The following is a 19,241-nucleotide window of genomic DNA, read 5'->3' on the forward strand; positions in this document are numbered from 1 at the left end:
GGCCAATCTAAGGGTTTTTCAAGAAAAAAAAAAAAAAAGATGCAAGAGAATGTCAGGGTAGGGGGGATTCATATTCTACCCTCCCCCATGCCAGCTGGTCTTATTTATAGGACTTTTTACTCCTATTCACTGCAAAAAACTGAGATTTAATTTTAGATTATTTCCTTAGGATAGAATGCGTTACCATCTTTGGGTTGTTTGAGAAGGACTCGCACCTGACTCTTAATTTGTATCATTTTGTGTGTGAAATGCATGCTTCTTTATTAGATCATTGACTGCAGCATGGCAGTCCAGGAAGAACCAAAAGAGCCATACGTCTCCTCAGTGCTTCCGTGGATTATCCTACACAGGATCATCCAGCATGAGGAAGATGCTTTTCGGTCCCTTTGCCAACAGCAGCAGCAGAACCAGGGAGAAGAAGGTAATTTAGTTATTCACTTTTACATATTGGAGCTGATCTTCTCACTGTCTAGCTCTGGAGTGTAAATAGGAAACCTGTAAGTTACCTTGCTGACTGACGGGAGTAGAGGGATATACAAATGTCACTTTCTTATCTCAGATGAAACTTTTTTTTTTTTTTTGCCAGATGAAGCCTTGGCTAGTTGGTTTGAACTCAGTTCTGTTCTACTAAAATATTTACTAACTCCTCTCTTCCAGCGAGTCCTGATACACCTATGCTGCCTTCTTCGCTCATGCTGCTGAACACTGCTCATGAGTATTTGGGAAGAAGATCCTGGTGTTGCAACTCAGATGGTGCTCTTCTCAAATTCTATGTAAGTGTTAGCATTGTAGGATACTTTAGCTTGGAAAGAAGCTCTCTAAATCATCTGGCCAACACCCATCTCAAAACAGGGAACAACTTCAAAGTTTATTAGATTAAGGTGTTTTCTGTTTTCTGCTTGCTAGCGTCTTCATGTTAAAAATACACTTTAGATTCCACTTTACTTCTGGCTGCCAAACACGTGAACATTTTAGTAGGTTTAATCTGAATAGCCAAGGCTTGCTTCCCCAACCCCTGTACATTTATATTCTTTCTATACAGGACTTATTGTCAGGCAAGAGATGGCTTTGGACAACCACCTTTGTACTATAAAAAACATCTTAAATGAGAATTAGTAAATGGTCTAAGCTCTGACATACCTTCTACGTGTTATCAAAGATGTCAAAATGGATGTGGATAGCTGGCAGCAAAGCCGAGCAACTTAGTTCATGTAAACTCAGTAAAGTAACACTGCAGGTGTTACTTTACAGATGCTGCTAAAAAAAAAAAGTAGGATTCCGTGTTCATCATAGTGATCTTAAAAAGTTGTTACTGAATTTACAGTTGCTCACATCACAGAACCAATATGTAAAGTTTGCACGCTTTTCAATATAGGTAAATACTCTTTAGTATTTAAAAGAATGTCTTGGATGAAAATTCAGTTTTGAATTTTGCAGTTAAACTTGGTTATTTGTTTCTTCTAAATCACAAGAGTAAAGATTTGTAGGGTGTGGTCTATCCCCAGTTATGCTTCTGGAGTGCCGGTGGTCCCTTGAAAGGCAGAGGTGTTACCTGAATTTGGTCCTGGAGCTATGATGTTTTGGCTGTTTTGTTATTGATAAATTTGAGTATTTTGATTTATACCTGCTTTGATTTTTTTTACTGCAGACAGAGAAAAGTAGTGATTCTATTGTCTTCATGTTACAAAATAAATATAAATTCAGCTTATGCAAATAGATCTAATCTATTGAACAAATATGACAGAATGAAGAGCTAATTCAGTCCTTCTCCTTGTGTCTGAAGGCTATTTTCTGCTCTGTTGTTTAGATGAGCGCATTATAAAATCTATTGTGCTTGAGAAACGTGTGTCTGGGCAGTAATGCTTTAGCATTATTAGATGAAAGGAGTTACCCATTCATTGACTTTTTCAAGAAAATTCCTTGAGAAGTTTCCCATGGTTGAAGCAGAATATTTCTGTGTATTGCTATTTCCTTACTTTTTCCCTTAGCTTAGAAACTGAATCTCAGTCAGCTTTTCACCATCCAGAGTAGCAGTCTGGGATACCCTGGCTGTTGGCAAAACCCAGATAATACAGTACTGTGCCATTCATTGGGTAGTGCTCTACAGGGGTATTTCAGTTGCACTTCACAGATTCAGCTTGACTTCACTAAGCCTTATTACCTTCAGCCAAGAGAAGACAGTTATTAGTTCTGCATAGAGCTACTCTGGAATCTCTTTGTTTCCCTACTCAGCACTCCCTGGAGCTTATTAGCTGCAGCCTAGTGCCAGACTCCATCTACCTCTGCGTCTGAGCAGTGCTGTGGCCAGGCCAGTAATTTAGACAGCTAGGAAGGATGGTTTGGAGAGCCTGAGGGGTTCTGCAGGAGAGAGTTCACCCCAGCAGGGCTGGAGCTAATGAACAGTGTTTGAGCTGAGACTGATTCAGTGTAGAACTATTAGATTATCTCTGCATCCTACTCTCCTCAGTCTTCCTGGTATTAGGAGCATAATGCTGGTACACCTGAGTTGACTGTGCATGGATTTGCCTCTGGGGCCAGGGGGCTTGTTAGCTCAGGCACTGTACTTCATGAAAATAGATAACCTATTTCCAGACTCAGCCTTACCCTGAGTGTAGTACAGGTGCAGTGCTCCTAGGTGCTGAATCTAAATCATGTTTGAATGGTGTGCCCGTATCCATAGCCTGATGAATCTGATAGTATAGCCTGGGTAAACTACAGATAATTAACTGAGAGTTCTGAATGTATTTACAGGTAGATTTTTGCAAATGTCATCAGGTACACTGAATGAAATCTTCAAATTTCAGTCTCAGAAATCACCCACTTCTATAGCTAAAATAGGATATGGTATTATTTAGCACAGGTATTTAGTTTTCAGAGATGAGAGGGTGTCAGAAAGGTAAGGAATGACAAAGATAAAATGGGACAAATAGTTGAAGGCACCTTCAAGAACATTTTACAGAAGTGCTTTTTATATACTGGTGTTAAATGGTATTAAATGATTGCCTTGTATAGGTGAACTGTCTGTTGAAGCTTCTTTTATTGCTTGTAGATCAAGGAGTGCAAGAAAAAACATTGATACATAATTAACTCCTTTGGTGGTAGTCTTAAGTCTGAACTATTAAAATCCAGTTCCAGGTTACTGCTTAACAATTTGAAAGCCACTCAGGTTGTTCTGAACACTGATCAAGCAATAATTCTGTTACAGGTGTTAGATCTGATTTTGCTTGCAGCAGTAGGAGCACCATGCTTCTGTTAGTGTTCTGTGGGGTTTGCATCTGCCTTTCAACTTATTTACCTCCACTTTATTAAACTTCAGAAGCTGCTCACAACTTCCACAGGAAAAATAGTGGAAATAAGGACAGCTGTGATTCAGAGTTGATTGCTGTCACTTGAAATTTCGTTGAAGTGCCTTCTAACAATCATCCTTGCTCTACTCTTATTTTTTCAGGGTTCTGGGTCTTAAAGCAAACAGTGGTACCTGGGCTCTGGCACAGATCTCCTTTTTCTGACAAAAAAAAAAAAAATACAAGAGCAAAACAACAACAACAAACTCAGATTGCTGTTGAATGTATAAGATGTTATAAATGTAATTTCCACATACACATTTCATTTTTTAATTTAAGTTTCATAGTATAACATTATTGGAATTGATTTTTAAACCTCTGATTGTGTTTGGTGTTTTTTTGAAGCAAAGATTCAGAAACCTGGTGTACAGATTACTCTTGATGAACATGTTTCTATTAACGGTGAAATATTGAGATTCTTCTGGAATGTCATCTTTTTGTTTTGCTTTTTCAGGAAGCATGGTGAAAAATTTTCAGTAATTACCTTCTGTTTTCTAACAGCATTTTCCAAAGTGTGCCACTGATGGGTACTTTTTCTTGTAATGTTGAAGTTAAAGTAGCAACTTGGTACTGTGTTTAGTCATTTGAGATTCATACAGCCACTCTTTAGGTTTAGCCATTGCTCATACTCTGCGATAGTGTCCCTTGTAGGCTGATCTTCATTAGCTGATGCTTCTTTTTCTGCAAAGGCCTCACCATTCCACATTTTCCATACAGAGAAAACTGATTTTTGTGAATTAGTGTAGGTGTTCTTCCATGCATTCTCCTTGTGGTAGCTGGCTTATTCAAAGGACTGACAAACTATAATGATTATATTTACAGAATTCACTTGGTGTGTAGTGGGAAACTTCAATCAATCTTAAGTCTAAAACATGAAGTTTTAATCACAGAATCAGAAAGTTGATTAACAAGAGTTCATGAGTTAATGACAAAAAAAGTAAAAACACTTTATTGCAGTTAGTGCTACTTAAATGACTTGTGTGAGACTAGTTTACAGAAATATGGGGAAAATTTGGTTATAATTTGGGAAAAATGTGTAGCTCTGTATGCTGTTTTCATCACAACTCCAGACAACTAGATGACTTTTTTTTTTTTTTAATATTTGTGCTGGTGTAGGTTCAGGTACTAGAAAAAGAACTTGCAGCATCCACTTCTGAAGATACTCATCCATACAAAGAAGAGCTGGAAACAGCCTTGGAACAATGTTTTTATTGTTTATACGGCTTTCCTAGCAAAAAAAGCAAAGCGAGGTACCTAGAAGAACATTCGGTACAACAGGTAAGATCTGTATTGTTTATTGTTAGTAAAATATTCTGAGGTGATGAAAGATGTACCCTTGTTTGATTTTAATGGACCTTAAGATATTTATGAAGAAGATTTTTTCATTTATTTCCCTGTAAATGTTATGTATTTTACATATCGTAAAAAAATAACCTGTTAAAGGGTTCTGCTTTTCTATGAATATAGAGAGTAAAATGTTTGAAATGAAGTGTTAGTATAGTCTTATGCATAGTTTGAAACTATCTACAAACTGATTTTTATTGAGCCATGACTTTCCTGTTTTTAACAGAGGAGGAGAAGTTCGAGGTTGAGAGCAATAGAGAGGAAAAAGTCAGCTTGTGAGAAGAAAAGATTTAGCAACCAGTCTTGCAGTTATTGAATATGAAAAGTGGCACTGTTAAAAATGATGCAAGTAAATTACACTATAGATTATTTTATGAAATTCATGATGAATAGTAGCTGTTTATTAGAAATGTGTGATTCAGTTGAGTTTGGGAAGAGAAAAATACTTCCATGGGAAAGAGGGCTGTAGTATTAAGGGACAGAAAAATCAGGTCAGCAATCCTCCACCTGAAAGACTTTTTGTTTACAAACCCCATTACCAAATGCAAGTGATATTAAATCATAAATGAAAAAGTTTCATACAAGCAAAAAGTTATCTTGCTACTTTGAAAGGACCTTTAAAATACACAAATACTGTTACTTTGTTAGTTATTGAGTATTTGTGAATTTTCTCTATCAAACTTACCTATTAGAAAATTGAGATAATGAGAAGATGGGAATAATTAAGAAAAAGGAAAAGAAGGGTAAGGAAAGTACCTTCTCCCCAAAACACCTGTTACATTTGTGCAATTCAGGATGAAAAAATTCTTACTGAAATTATTTTTAAAATTGTCTTTTTTAGTAATGCAAATTACCTGTTTTCAGTACAGATGCAAAATTTACTGTAGGAATAAGTAGAGCAATAAAAGGAAAAAAAATCTTGGTCTAACAAGAAGGAAATGGTGAAAAGTAAAACCGAAAAAAACAATAAACAAAACAAAGAACAATTTTATTTAAGGAAGTAGAATGACTTTACTTCTCAGTAACATACACTAAGTTACAGACCTATATGGTAGTCTTTTAATCACTGAGCAGTATGCTGCATTTGGGAACACCATATAATAATGGTGCCTTTAATTGCTCTTTTTCTTGAGAGGTTTAATCTGTTTCCTGCTAGAGTAGTATAGAAAAGTCATAGAAACTCACTTCTAGTAGGTACTTTAGTTTTGGAATTTGAGCTAATTTTTTCCCCTTTCATCTGCCTCCCTCTTCAGGTGGATCTAACGTGGGAAGATGCTTTGTTCATGTTTGAGTATTTTAAGCCTAAAACTCTTCCAGAATTTGATAGTTACAAAACCAGTACTGTTTCTGCTGATTTGGCCAACCTTTTAAAGAAGACTGCTACAATTGTTCCTCGAACAGACAAGCCTATGCTGAGCCTAGATACTGTTTCTGCCTATATTGAAGGAACATGCAGCAAGGTATAAGTAGTTGCTTTAAAAAAAAAATAAAAAATAAAAAATTACTGTTTTCTTTGTTGACTTTCAAATAGTTAAGGGAATGATTTATTCAATAATACTCTATTTCCTCGGATAATTGCATTTAAATGAAATAAGAATGATACCACCGAAGTTTCTGGTATTGAAATGGCAAGATGTAATGTCGATTAATATGGAATTCATATGTGATGTTCCTTAGTGCTTCTCAGTGCTCTGTAAATCTGTGGAATACTTTCACTATCTTCATATTCAATCCTTCATATTCTGTGATAAAAAAGACTACTTTCACTACAAGGAAGAAGCAAACGTTCATCTCATTTAACATGTACATTTTATTCATTTCCAGGCACCATCTCTCCCAGATGGGGCAGACTATTCTCCACCGGTGGTGACTGAGTTGTATTACCTTCTGGCAGACTATCATTTCAAGAATAAAGAACAGTCTAAGGCCATCAAATTTTACATGCACGACATTTGTATTTGCCCAAACAGGTCAGTGATTGTTTTGAAAGTAAAACCAAAAAATGAAAGAGCGAGGTGAGGAGAGGGGTAAAGCGAAGTTAAAATCAAGATTGACTAAGAGGGGTGGGGGCTGAACCAGTCATGCTCTTTTACACCTTTTAGTCTTTGGTTTTGATGTGTTCATACATGTCAAAGAATAAAAGACTTCACTGTTCAGAGGTGTAAGGGATACAAATAGCAGTCTCTGCTGGATTAGCTGTTTAGGCTGACCTCTTCTGGAAATTGTTTATCTTGCTTAAATAGTTTATGTTTAAACTAGTTTCTTGATAATTTATAGTGTACTGAAATACCACCAAGGTTAAGCTCTTTCATCTTAAAAATTAAGTATGTTTTGAATGAATTTTCTAAAATGAACTGAAGCAATCTTTAAGCTTATGGATTAAATTTAGGGCTTGTGTGTTGGATGTTAGCAATCATTTCAATTCTCATTGAAGTTGATAGACCAATGTCAGTGACAAAAACCCTAGTGTAAACGTCTTGAGAAAGAAAGCTATTTTGGACTCGATGACCTTGAGGTCTCTTCCAACCTAGAAAATTCTGTGATTCTGTGATTCTGTGATTCTAAATCAAGTCACATAATAGACAAAATGGAAGGTGAAGGCACAAAGCAATTTAGCATGTGAAATCTACAGAGGAAATAGACGTATTTCCGTGTTATTGAATCTTCTAGCCTGGGAACTGATTAGCAGATTGCTAGAACTTTAGTTTGGAGCCTGATAAATTACAAAAAAATAAAATAAAATAAAAATTCTCTAGAGAATTTTTATAGATATCAAATGATAGTGCACTTTGAATTTATTATGTGTAGTTCTGTTGTTCTGAAGAACATACTTTGTATGGTAGCATAGTATTTTTACCCTAGTCATCTTAGATATTACTTCTTCAAATGTCTGTATTATCATTTCCTTAGGGAATCTTTCTATTTCACTTGACCCAGAAATGAGGTTTCAATTGAAATTAGCAAGAAATTAACAAGCGAAACTGTGAGGATATTATTTTTCCTTTGGAGTTATAATTGTGGTTAAAAAAAAAAATTGAGAACTATTGACTTCAGATGTTAGTATGAAATTAAGAAATAGGGAAGCCACTCTTCAGACTGTGTTGTCAGTGATCTAACTGGATGCTGAACATTTCCCTCAGAAAGCAATCTTTTTGTTTATCAGAATTTTCTTATATGAATGCACTGTTTTTTGTGATTTTTATGTTGGAAAATAATAGTGATGATAAAGACCATTCACAGTTCAGCCCAGTAATACAAAATGCCACGATAGCTGCTGGGCTACAGAAGTCAAGGGTGACAGTGTTTGGACAGGATGTGATGGCTACTAAGAAAAGAAATCAATGGGAATGCAGCCATTAGATATTGTACTTTTGCGTAGCAAATAAATCCAGATATTTCCCGTTTTTTCAAGTGAGAGAATTATTGGGCGTGGTGTTTTATGAGGAAACAATTTTTAATCAGTGTGATTTAGGTTTATACAGAGTCTTTTTGACTATAAGAGGAGGAGATGCACAAATCTGTTTTGAGAGAGCACGTGACGAAAGAAAGAAGAAGTTGTGAATATAATGAAGTGGATCTTGTCTTTGCCATTCAGTGTTACGTGTGTGGGGGAGATTACTGATGTGTTTTTTTCTTGCTTGCATAGGTTTGATTCATGGGCTGGCATGGCTCTGGCTCGAGCAAGTCGTATTCAGGACAAATTAAACTCTAATGAACTGAAAAGTGATGGCCCCATCTGGAAACACTCTACTCCTGTCTTGAATTGCTTTAAGCGAGCCCTAGAGATTGACAGCTCTAATCTCTCCTTGTGGATAGAATATGGCACCATTTCCTATGCCCTGCATTCTTTTGCATCCCGACAGCTTAAGCAGTGGAAAACAGAACTCCCCCCTGAAGTTGTGCAGCAGGTGGGATTTAACTTAGAGCAGTGTGAACTTTTAAAATGTTTTAAGTGGCCTTTCCTAACATAACTTCTTTAAAATTAAATATCTAAATGCTATACACCACCTATTAGACTGTATAGCTACTTAGTAGTATTGGAAATTCTAATTTTCATCCATATAAGCATCTGGCATCAAACACTGTTTAAAGGGGTTTGTTTGTTTTTTCCCTGCATAAGATTAATTTCAGCCTGATCTTTGAATAATCTTTCAAAGATTATACAAAATGATGATAACCTTTTGGAAAGGGAATTATTTTTTACCTTACCTTTCTGTAAATGTCATACAATGTTTCCAGGAAAAGTTGAAATGTATACATGTTTAAGTAGTGAAAAGATTAAGTATTACTCTGGTATCTGCTGTTCATGAGTCATCTCTTGAATCTAAAGGTATCTGTTTTCTATGTTTTAGCGCTATTTACTTAAACAAAATATCAGAATAAGGAACTTAATATACTTCCATAGACAAAAGTTGTTATAAAATTGTTAGTCTTTCATATGTAATAGCTATAACATATATATAAAATGAAATTTATTGCTGAATCAAAATGAGCAATTCCTGATACTCTCTCTGACCTTAGAGTTGCTGGGAGAAATGTTTCATCTTTTTTGACCAGTAAACTCAAGTTCTGACTTAGTATTTCTGAGTCAGTTATGTAGTTCTGTACTTCATAGTTGTGTAGTGCAGAACTAGAAGCAGAATGAAAAAAAAAAAAAAAAAAGTGCTGCAGTGCTGCTAGTGAGGGACTGTTGTGATTTATAGAACTTAACAAGTGTTCAAAATACAGACAATGGTAATGGTAATTCAACTTGCTGAAGAATTCCAGGGATAATGCTGAAGTTATTTCACATTGTCAGACAAAAAGTACAATAGGGGCTTCATCTTAAGTTGTGGATTAAATCAGAATTGTTATTTGTTTTGTCTTCTTGAACCTGCTTTTTTCAAGCAAATTTATTAAAAAGGCATACTTTGTTAACAAAAGTTCTATTATATTACAAGATAAATTTGAACAATGTAATCTTCCTTCTGTGAATATATCTGTTTGGGAATGTGTTCCTCATACACAAAAGACTGAAAACATTTTAAATGAGGTACCTCATTTCTGTGCTTTTTTTGTGCAGAAGTGTATTTTTAGCATTTTTTCTCTCAGCCACAGTGAACTCATGTATTCTCAACACTTCACTCCATCACAGATGGAAGAACGTCGAGACAGTATGCTGGAGACAGCCAAACTGTGCTTTACGTCAGCATCTCGCTGTGAGGGAGATGGCGATGAAGAAGAGTGGCTTATTCACTATATGCTGGGAAAGATTGCGGAGAAACAGAAACAGCCTCCTGTTGTCTATCTGCTTCATTACAAACAGGCAGCTCATTACCTTCATGAGGAGGCTGCCCGATATCCAAAGAAGATTCACTACCATAATCCACCAGAACTTGCCATGGAAGCATTGGAGGTAAAAGAAGAAAGTGAAATACCTAGACTTGAAAGCATTGTGTTCTCTACAGATAGCGTAATACCAGTTATTATTGATTTATATTATGAAGCATGCAGAGCATATATGGTGCTCTGCATTTGGCAACATTTACAAGATCAACTCGGAGAATTAAGTGAAGTCTTCTACTCAGGTTGTTTCTGTTTTCAAGACAGCTTACGTGTATGTTGGACAGAATTTCCACTTCTGGATTTTTCTGCACGCAGCCCCTTAGGCAGTTTTTACAGAAATCAAGTGTGGGTAGATTTCACAAGTTTCTCGTACCTATGAGAGTATAAGTTTATGCATGAGAATTAGAACAGTAGTCATAACACCTTTGCTTTTACTGTGTTGTCTGGTTTAAAAAAAAAAAAAAGTTTATCTGGATCATACCCAGTGGTGACTAGTCCATGTCTGCTTTCACTGTTGTATTCCATAGGTTGCAGTTATAAATTTTTTACAGTTTTCAGATTCTGTTATTTGCAAGCAACTTACAAAGGCAAGAAAGATCCTTTCAAGGTAAGTTTTAGGTACCAGATGCCTGTCTATACTAACTCATGCAGTTTCTACAGAGAATGGTCTATTTGTAATTATTTGCAGAGCTGTGTGTTCTCTATTGACTAAATGGACTTCGGTGTTTTTTAGGTGTACTTTCGACTTCATGCTTCTATTTTGAAACTTGTGGGGAAACCAGACTCTGGAGTAGATGCAGAGATACTAGTTAGTTTCATGAAAGAAGCTTCTGAGGGACCATTTGCCAGGGGTGAGGAGAAGAACACCCCAAAAGCTGCAGAAAAGTGAGTGCTGATTTCCAGGAATACCATCTGAAAGCAAATTTCCAAACTACTGAATAATAACCTGTTACAATGGGTTTGAATGAAGTATAGGCCAATAAAGTGACTAGAATTAGTTCTAGTGTTTGCAATTCTCAGCTACTGTGTACAGTTAAAGCTCGGTTAATTGTCACAACACGGACGGGAAGGGAACAAATGGAACAATTTTGTTCTTATGATCCATTTTGAAACAGCTATTTTACTTATTAATAAAATTGCATTTGCATTTTTGATAGTTGATTAAAAAAAAAATGCTTTCATTTGGAAAGTTAAGAGACTTTAGTCCTCATAATTTGTCATCTTAACAACTGTAAGATGAATGTTTTACTTCCAAACAGTGGGGTGGGCATGTGCTCAAAGTCCATCATTTAGAATTTGTTAGTAAGATTTGATTACTGTATTGGAGACGCCATAAGAACGTGTCATCTCTTTTCATTCTGTGTATATGTTACTAGCATATTAAAGTGTTTTTTTCTCCCCCCCCCTCCCAGAGAAAAAGCTTGCATGATTGATGAAGACTCTCACTCTTCAGCTGGAACAGTGCCAGGCCCTGGGACTTCCCTCCCCTCCTCCTCCGGTCCAGGTCTGACATCCCCACCTTACACAGCCACTCCAGTTGACCACGATTACGTCAAATGTAAAAAACCCCGTCAGCAGGCAACGCCGGACGGTACAGTCCCTGTTCTCAATACTGGCAGCACAGGGAGGTGCTCTAATCATGGGGGGTTTGACCAGGAATGATCAAACTGCTCATTTCAAGGAGGGTGATGGGTCTGTGGTAACACGGGCAATATTGATGCTTTTTAAATTTCAGTGCTTTAAATAGAATCAATGTACAGTTGGTGCTTTAAATACAAAATTGAGTTGTCACCTGCCACCATTGGCACTTGTCACTTAATCAAAATGGGAATACTGAGGGGAAAAATATGCAGTTAATTGGATTTTCGGGGAGCTTTTTTATTTTCTTCAAAGCTAAATGTCTGAGCTTATTAGGAAAGATGTGGATTCAGACTTCAGAACACCGGACACTGTTTCAGTGCCTGTGTGAACTGACCAGGTGAAAATTTGAACTGTGGCTGAAACAAAACAAATTGTTTAAAAAGCAAAACAAAAGTGTTATTCATTTTAGGAGGAGGCAGGTGGCAACTATTTTGAATATATTGTGTATCAGCACGAAATGATTTGCATGACAGTCCAGTAGACTTCATCTTTTGATTTTTCTTTATCATTGACAATGACAGACTATGAACTCATCTTTGTAGGCTCTAGACTGATATAAAGAATTGGCTTATAACAGTAGAAGGTAGGGTGGTATCATGACATAACTGAAGATTTTGCAATGTGTAGAATGTAATAGAAACAGAATTACTGTTCAAGTAACTTGACGCTATTATTGGACAAGAAATTTTATTCTTATTCTACTCCTCTGGCCATTTGTTTATCTGTAGCTCTCAAGAAGATGTAAAATAACCTCAATGTATAGCTTAGTGTTGGTATAATGTGGCAGGACCCCATAGAAGTGCTCTGCTTGATATGAATTTGTTTGGGGAGAGTGGGCTGCTTCCTGTTGTCAATTTCTGAAGAACAGTAATTTGTAAATACCTTTGACACAATTTTGAAACAAATGTTCACCTGCTTAGAAACTCTGCAAGGTGAATTTATTTTCCCACAGAATAATTCTTGGTGAAACTGACAGAAGTTCCTTCATTTCTTCCCCTAAATTGAATGTAGAAATGATAATTTTGTCCAAGCTTACATTTAAATGTGAAGTAATTCGTTTGGCTGTTTTGATCTCATATGTAATGTGTTAGTATACTGGTCAACTAACATTTGATGTCTTTCTGAAACAGTAAAAACAGAAGGGTGCAAATATTTCCTAACAGTATTCCCTGTGAGCAGCAGTTCTGCCTAAGACTACATCTGCCTAGTTCCTGCAGACAGTTGAAATGTTCCCAGAAGGCAGACAAGTTAAATGAATCTTCCAGTACATGTCATTAGTACGTTCACTCAGAATAAGATATTATGAACTTCGGCAGGCTAACTGCCCAATGGGGGCAAAGCTGGCTGCTGAGCAAAGCCTGGAGGTGCAAGCTAAGGAATGGCTGCACCTGTCAGGGCTGAAGCAGCACTTCTAGGCTCTGCCAGCTTAACCTAGCTGGGACTTAGCTTTGCTGCTGTCACAGAAATTCAAAATATTATCTTCTGAAAGAAGCAGAGTTAGGGTGATCTTTAGGAAGGCGGTGTACATTTATGACAAGTAGAATTGGGAAGTATGGCATCATTCATAATGTTTTGTAAGTTGCTGGCAAAACTAAACTCTGGATGCAGCATGTTGAAGAGCCCCAGGAAACTGAAATATTTGCCTTGGGGCTGTTGCAGATGGAAGGAGAGCTAACAGGCTGAGCAGCGCTTGGAAGTCCTCTACTCTTATATTACTACATGTGCTGTGCTCCTCTGCATGCATTTGCATTTTACTTACATTAAAATACATACTTGTGAAGTAAAATGCTCTTGACAGCTTACACATAATCACATCACTGAAGAAAACTGGTGCCAGCATTTCCATTGTACTGTTCCTAAAAATAGCAAGAAAATATCCATCATTTGACTACTTATAGAATTTTTTACCTGTTCTGACAGCAATTGGAACTGTCTTTATTATTGTTCACCCATTGGATAATTTGGTCTAAACTCAACCAAGATATTTATTCTTCCTGAGGCCTCACAATACTCTTATTTACTTTTATTCTTCTATTGGTATCATTGATCATATTTGACAAACACAGTGGGAGCGTTATACAGATTTTTACCTACAAAATTTTCTTCATATGTTACAAGCAAACGTACTTAGTTCAGCAATGATAGGGATCCTGTGAGACCTCCCTTTACCATTTTTGGGTGCTACACATGAGCCATGAGGAAAGAGAGAAAGAACTGGGATGGTTAGTCTTGGGACTCTTCAATCTGGACACATAAAAAAAAAAGTTAATATTTGGAAATAGTAATAAAATAAAATAAAATTAAAACACTTTATGTTCCTGGGGATCATGTAACATTGCAACACTTCAACACTGATGTCTTGAAAAAGTGGTGATAGAGACATCTGCCAGGAATGGTGGTTTAATTTATCCTGAGGGAAAAAGGAATGGACTAGCTGAATTTTTGAGGTTCCTTCCAATCTTTATTTTTCTATGAGTTTTATGTTCATAGTTTTTTTTTCCTTAAATGATAGATCCAACAACATGCCTTCTAGTGTAGTGAATTCTCATTACAAGCGCAACAGAATTACTGTACAGCCAGACATCCTTTCTTGAAAATGTTGGGACTCAGATCTCCAAGCATTTATCTGTAGATAGGTGAAGTTGTGAGGGCAGGCTTGTTTTAGATGCGTGATACTTAAATGTGTCATTATACTTCTGAAGCTCTCCAGCACATTTTGATGGTGGAAAAAGGTGGTCGTGATATGCAGAAATCGCTGTTACAATTGAGTGCGTTGAAGTGCTTTACATCTGATGGTGGCTTAAAGGTAGATTTAATGGAAATGGGAGAAAGGAACCTGCAAGTACAGCCTGTGAAGTAACTGAACTTTTTTCCTCATGGCAGCTGCTAGCACAGATCTTCAAGGAGATAAGTATTGTTCAGTTGCAGCTTTTATTTGCTGGCTGACTAGCTGCTGTCATGTGTAAAGTAGGCAGCTTCCTTTCTCCTTTCTTGTCCTTTTTTTTCTTGCTCCATTCAGGAGCATCTTTTCCTTCCATCTGTTAATCCTGTCTTTTCTGTCATCACCTCTGCCTGTTGCTGTTTTATAACTCTCCAGAATGAAAACTTACATTTGATAGTAGAAGCCTGAGATTTAGACTTCTTTTTTATCCAAGAGCAAACTAGGAAGCAAGAAGAATCAGGAACTCAGCAAGGGCCTAGGCTCAGTGTGTTTACAGAGCTAAAAGGCCAGTGTTATATATCAAAACAGACATGCTCATGGCCCTCATTTATGTGGCCTGGATGTGTGCAGTCATTAAAGACCTGTCACAGTACAGACTTGAAACAGTTTAGTGAGATTTTGTGCTAAACATAAGTTAGTTAAGAAAGCAATAAAAACAAACAACCCAAAAAAAACAACCAAACAAAAATGAAAGAGAACTCAGGTTCCAAAATGTGCACTAGAATTTGTGTGGTCTGTCTTGCTGTAATATGCCGTTGTGGTGTTGATATTCAGTTACAAATAATTGTGGTGGTATGCAGATGATGTATTCAGTACCCATTGCTACTGCAGTGTTAAAATGTCTTATTGTTTAAGTCTTCATCCATGCCATGTAGTATGTTACGTGTAGTTAGATGTAATCATCTTTTTTGTGTTTGTCTTTGCCTGATTGCTTTTGCAACCAATATTGCCCGTGCTGCCTCTAACCTTTATACAAATCTCTGTTCCCCAGGCATTCTCTTCCTGCTTTTACCTGTCACGGCTTGCTTTTAATAATTGGCAAATCCTGCATGATAAACTCACTGGGAAAGGCTACTTGCTTCATGCTGTGGGAGAAGTCTCCCTTCATAGTTCGTTGGTCCTTTAATTCTGCGAATGTTATGAAGATGCACAGTTTTTTGTAAACGGGGCTTCTCAACATCCTGATGAGACAAAGGTGATCTGAGAAACATTTTGCACCAGGTTGTCACTCATGTCAAAGTAAAATGAGCTTCAAAGATGGAGTGGTTATTTCTGTGCAAAAAAGAACGTACGTAACATTACAACAATCTAACCCTTAATTCAATCTCTCCTAAATGAGATCTTCAGGTCTGCAGTACATACCCTATCCCAGCACATGGTGCTGGATGTTTGTGGGGACTGCATACTGGACTACATGAATAATGAATCAGATCCAGTTTATTGCAGTATGCTCCATTTTTACTTTGCTTCAATGTGACCTCTCTCTGATGAGTACAAGTAGGGCACTGACATTCAGTGTGACATTGTGTAAAGAGGATTTGACGGAAGGAATGGGACACTGATGTTTTGCTCTGCACTTGAAGAGAAAACAGCAATATGGAATGCAAGTTACTGCAACACATTCACTGATCAGTGTAGATGAATGAAAAGAACGTACTCTCATCTTTGACTCATTTTATAAGAGAACTCCCTTTATAACTTCAGAGGATTTGCTGTCCTCAAGAAATTAACCTGCCCTCATGCAAATCTTTGCAAGTCTTTTGTTTTTAGTAACGTGCAAATGCCTTTGCTGCAGAGCTCAATGTTGTCTTCCATATGCGTGGAAACTGTGTCAAGAATTGAAATGGTATGATACATCACGTTTCTGACCACGGACTGATAAAGAAAAATGTTCATACATGCAAGTGAAGAGAGCACAGGAGATACGGTGTCAATATCCATAGTCAGGCAGGATAAGGAAAGCATGTACAGCCACAGCTTTTGGAGAACCCACATGTGTTTTTTTCATGAGAAAATAGATATATTTTTAATACATAGTCAATTATCTGTAAGGCATGAATTCTGCTGCAGGATTTTTCTTTACTGTAAACTGAGTTAGTTCATATATATATATATATATATACATATATATATATATATATACACACACATGTAGCTTTTCAAAAAAAAATTTCTCTGCCACTTGTTTCTGACTTGACTTGCAGCTGACGTTTTGGATACCTTCATTGTAATAAGTGGGCATACTTATTCCTTCAGATATTTCAGACAATGTTATTCAGAAAAAGTGCATTATACTCTCTTGGGTTTCTAAGCCTGTTACCTTCCCCCACATACGGATGCTTCAGAGGTCCTCTCCCTGCTTATTTTAATTTCAGAGAAGTTTCAAGGGATGGAGGACAGGCAAAACAAGTACAGAGCTGCATAGTAATTAATCAGCAAGGGTAGAATACCTTATTTATATTTGCAAAATAAAGCTGTACTTCAGCTTCTGAGAATAAATTATGTAAGTTTGTACCATGAGCAGATTTTATCTGGTTAGCATACTTGGAAGAGCTGTGTCATTAGGACTGTATGTCTACCAGTTCAGGTCACACGATAACACATTACTGCCTCGTCTTTTCATTCTCTCAGCCATGTGAGTGGACACAGTTTAGGTAACAAGGTGTGTGGTGTGTAATCCTTAGGGCTAATGATACATGTGGGAGAATGCTGGCACAGAATAATGGCTAGCAAAGTACTGAGCCTTTTTCCTATTGTATTTTTAATTTAAAACCAAACAAATGACCAAAACAAACAAACAAACAAACAAACAAAAACCACCACCACCAACAGGCTCCACCCCCTTGAGATTCCCCAAAATTTAACACAACTTTTCATGGTTGATTGGTAGGCATGCAGATGTTGTGCCTGAATGTTAATAGTGCAAAGTGATGAATACTTTTTGTGGTATGGAGGAATAGCACAGAATAGGGACTTAGAAGTCAGCCTGGTAACTCTATTTCATTCAGGATAAAATTAGCCTTAAAATGCTCTTAAGAATAGAACTAAATCAAATGACAAAAATATTTTTTCAAATATCTTAGCTGTGTTTCAGGGGTTATAGCTACTTCGTTAGCCAAGTGACTAAAAGGATTTCACTGTGATACCATGAAGTTCTTGACAGTGCAGGTGAAAAAACAAATTCTTTTTTTTCCCATTTTCCCAGTAATGTTTTCCTAGTTAAAACATACAGTAATCTCTTGGAAAGTTACCAGAAGGTCCCTTCTCTTCCTTTTGACCTTTTCACATCTTCTGTCCAGTACTGCTCTCTTTTACCTGTTGACACACTGGATGCCATAGTCTGAGATAGAAATCACTGAAACGTCACAAGTTGAGCTCCTGAGAACAATATATTGTTAGTCTTTAGAAATAAGCATACAACACAAGGTTACATGAGATAGGTAATTCAGTTGGTCAGATTGTTGGATCACACCTAAGTTTTAGAAAGATTTCAGAGTAATAAAACGAAATATATTAATACCAAAGAGAGAATCCGGTATCAGGATGTATTTTAATGCAACTCAGTGTTTCATTAAGTTGTCTTTAATTATAGCAATAATTATTAAAAAGTAATAATGCTCTTCTTGAATGTGCATCTTTCAAATGGACAGATAGCAGCAGCAGTTGGGAATTAGCAATTACTTGTCATGTCTCAAAGACTGATGGTTGGACTTGATGATCCCAAGGGTCTTTTTCAACCTAAATGAATCTATGACTGCAATGGCTTTTGGCTTGTAGGTTGATAACACTAGTGAATATCTCTCAACTACAGGCAACTTTTACAAGATGAAGGAAAAGGTTTATAACACAATGGTTTTAAAACTATATATGCTAGACAGACATACAGCATATATGAGATTTTTGAGTTATCTTAGAAGAGCACTGATGTATGAAAAATAGTTTTGTTTTTAAGGCAGTTGCTACTAGGTGCAATTGCTGTGAGTTCTGCATTATAAACTGTAGCATTTAGGTTATCGTCAGAGCTTTTTTTTTTTTTTTTCCTATTATAAGAAGGTGCATCTTGGGTAACCTGGCTCTTTGTCCACCTGTCATTGAAATCTGTAGCAATTCTGTAGGTTCCCTATGCTATTTTTTAACTGTATGTAACAGTTAAGCTTGAGATTAGGGAAAAATATAACTTTCTTGTTACCTATTGCCTTTTTCTCTGTACTCAGTGAATAGGAGGAGCAATTATTTTGATTTTGCCTAATTTTATGCATTTGAAAATTCTCCCCTAATTCTCTTCACACAGAGAAAAATTTCCCTGTCGTGCACGCATTTGAAATATTCCATGCTAAGTCAAAATCACAGTCCATCTTTGCGTGCTGAAAAGTTAGTGTAATCTCCTAGTGATCTGCTATTGCTCTTGAGTATTGGTCTAGCAGTTATTGGTTTACATTCTGATGCTTCATTTATCACAATCCACACGTTAGAACTGACCTACATGCTTATGGCAGTATTTGGAAATCTGCAATTATTTTTTCCTTCCCTAATGAGTAATTAAGCCTCCTTGCCATAGATGCAGAAACTTCCTTTAAAAAAAAAATAAAATCAACATTATCAACTGTAAATGTTTGTCTGATACCAGCTGGGAGTTCAATAGTGCCACAGAATGTTATTAAAGCTTTATAAATGAGTCATTGAAGGCTTGACTGACCTCTCCTCAGAATCATTCTTTTCCTATTCTTCCTAATTATATCTTTTCTGTATAAAACTTGTCATCATCAACCAACCATAAAGCTTCCAATTAAGAAGCAAATACGCTTCCCCCATTCTTTTTCAATATACAGTTATATTAATATCCCTTAATTGAAAGGGAAGGATTT

The 19,241-nt window shown here is 36.6% G+C and overlaps 1 protein-coding gene across 5 annotated transcripts in view; it reads left to right on the forward strand.

Annotated features, from left to right (window-relative positions):
• CABIN1 (calcineurin binding protein 1) overlaps positions 1–19,241 on the forward strand; it is a 112,959-nt gene that overhangs the window by 15,941 nt on the left and 77,777 nt on the right. For 4 of the 5 annotated variants that reach the window (XM_084538885.1, XM_084538889.1, XM_084538887.1 and 1 more), the window contains 9 exons: positions 268–421; positions 658–773; positions 4,461–4,622; positions 5,942–6,148; positions 6,513–6,658; positions 8,335–8,596; positions 9,823–10,083; positions 10,747–10,898; positions 11,426–11,604. In XM_084538885.1, the coding sequence (XP_084395011.1) occupies positions 268–421; positions 658–773; positions 4,461–4,622; positions 5,942–6,148; positions 6,513–6,658; positions 8,335–8,596; positions 9,823–10,083; positions 10,747–10,898; positions 11,426–11,604 (1,639 nt within the window). The remainder of the gene's footprint in view (positions 1–267; positions 422–657; positions 774–4,460; positions 4,623–5,941; positions 6,149–6,512; positions 6,659–8,334; positions 8,597–9,822; positions 10,084–10,746; positions 10,899–11,425; positions 11,605–19,241) is intronic. The other variant, XM_084538888.1, reaches the window with a different exon arrangement.

This window comes from Aythya ferina (assembly GCF_964211825.1).
Source record: "Aythya ferina genome assembly, chromosome: 17".
NCBI classification, from domain to species: Eukaryota; Metazoa; Chordata; class Aves; order Anseriformes; family Anatidae; genus Aythya; species Aythya ferina.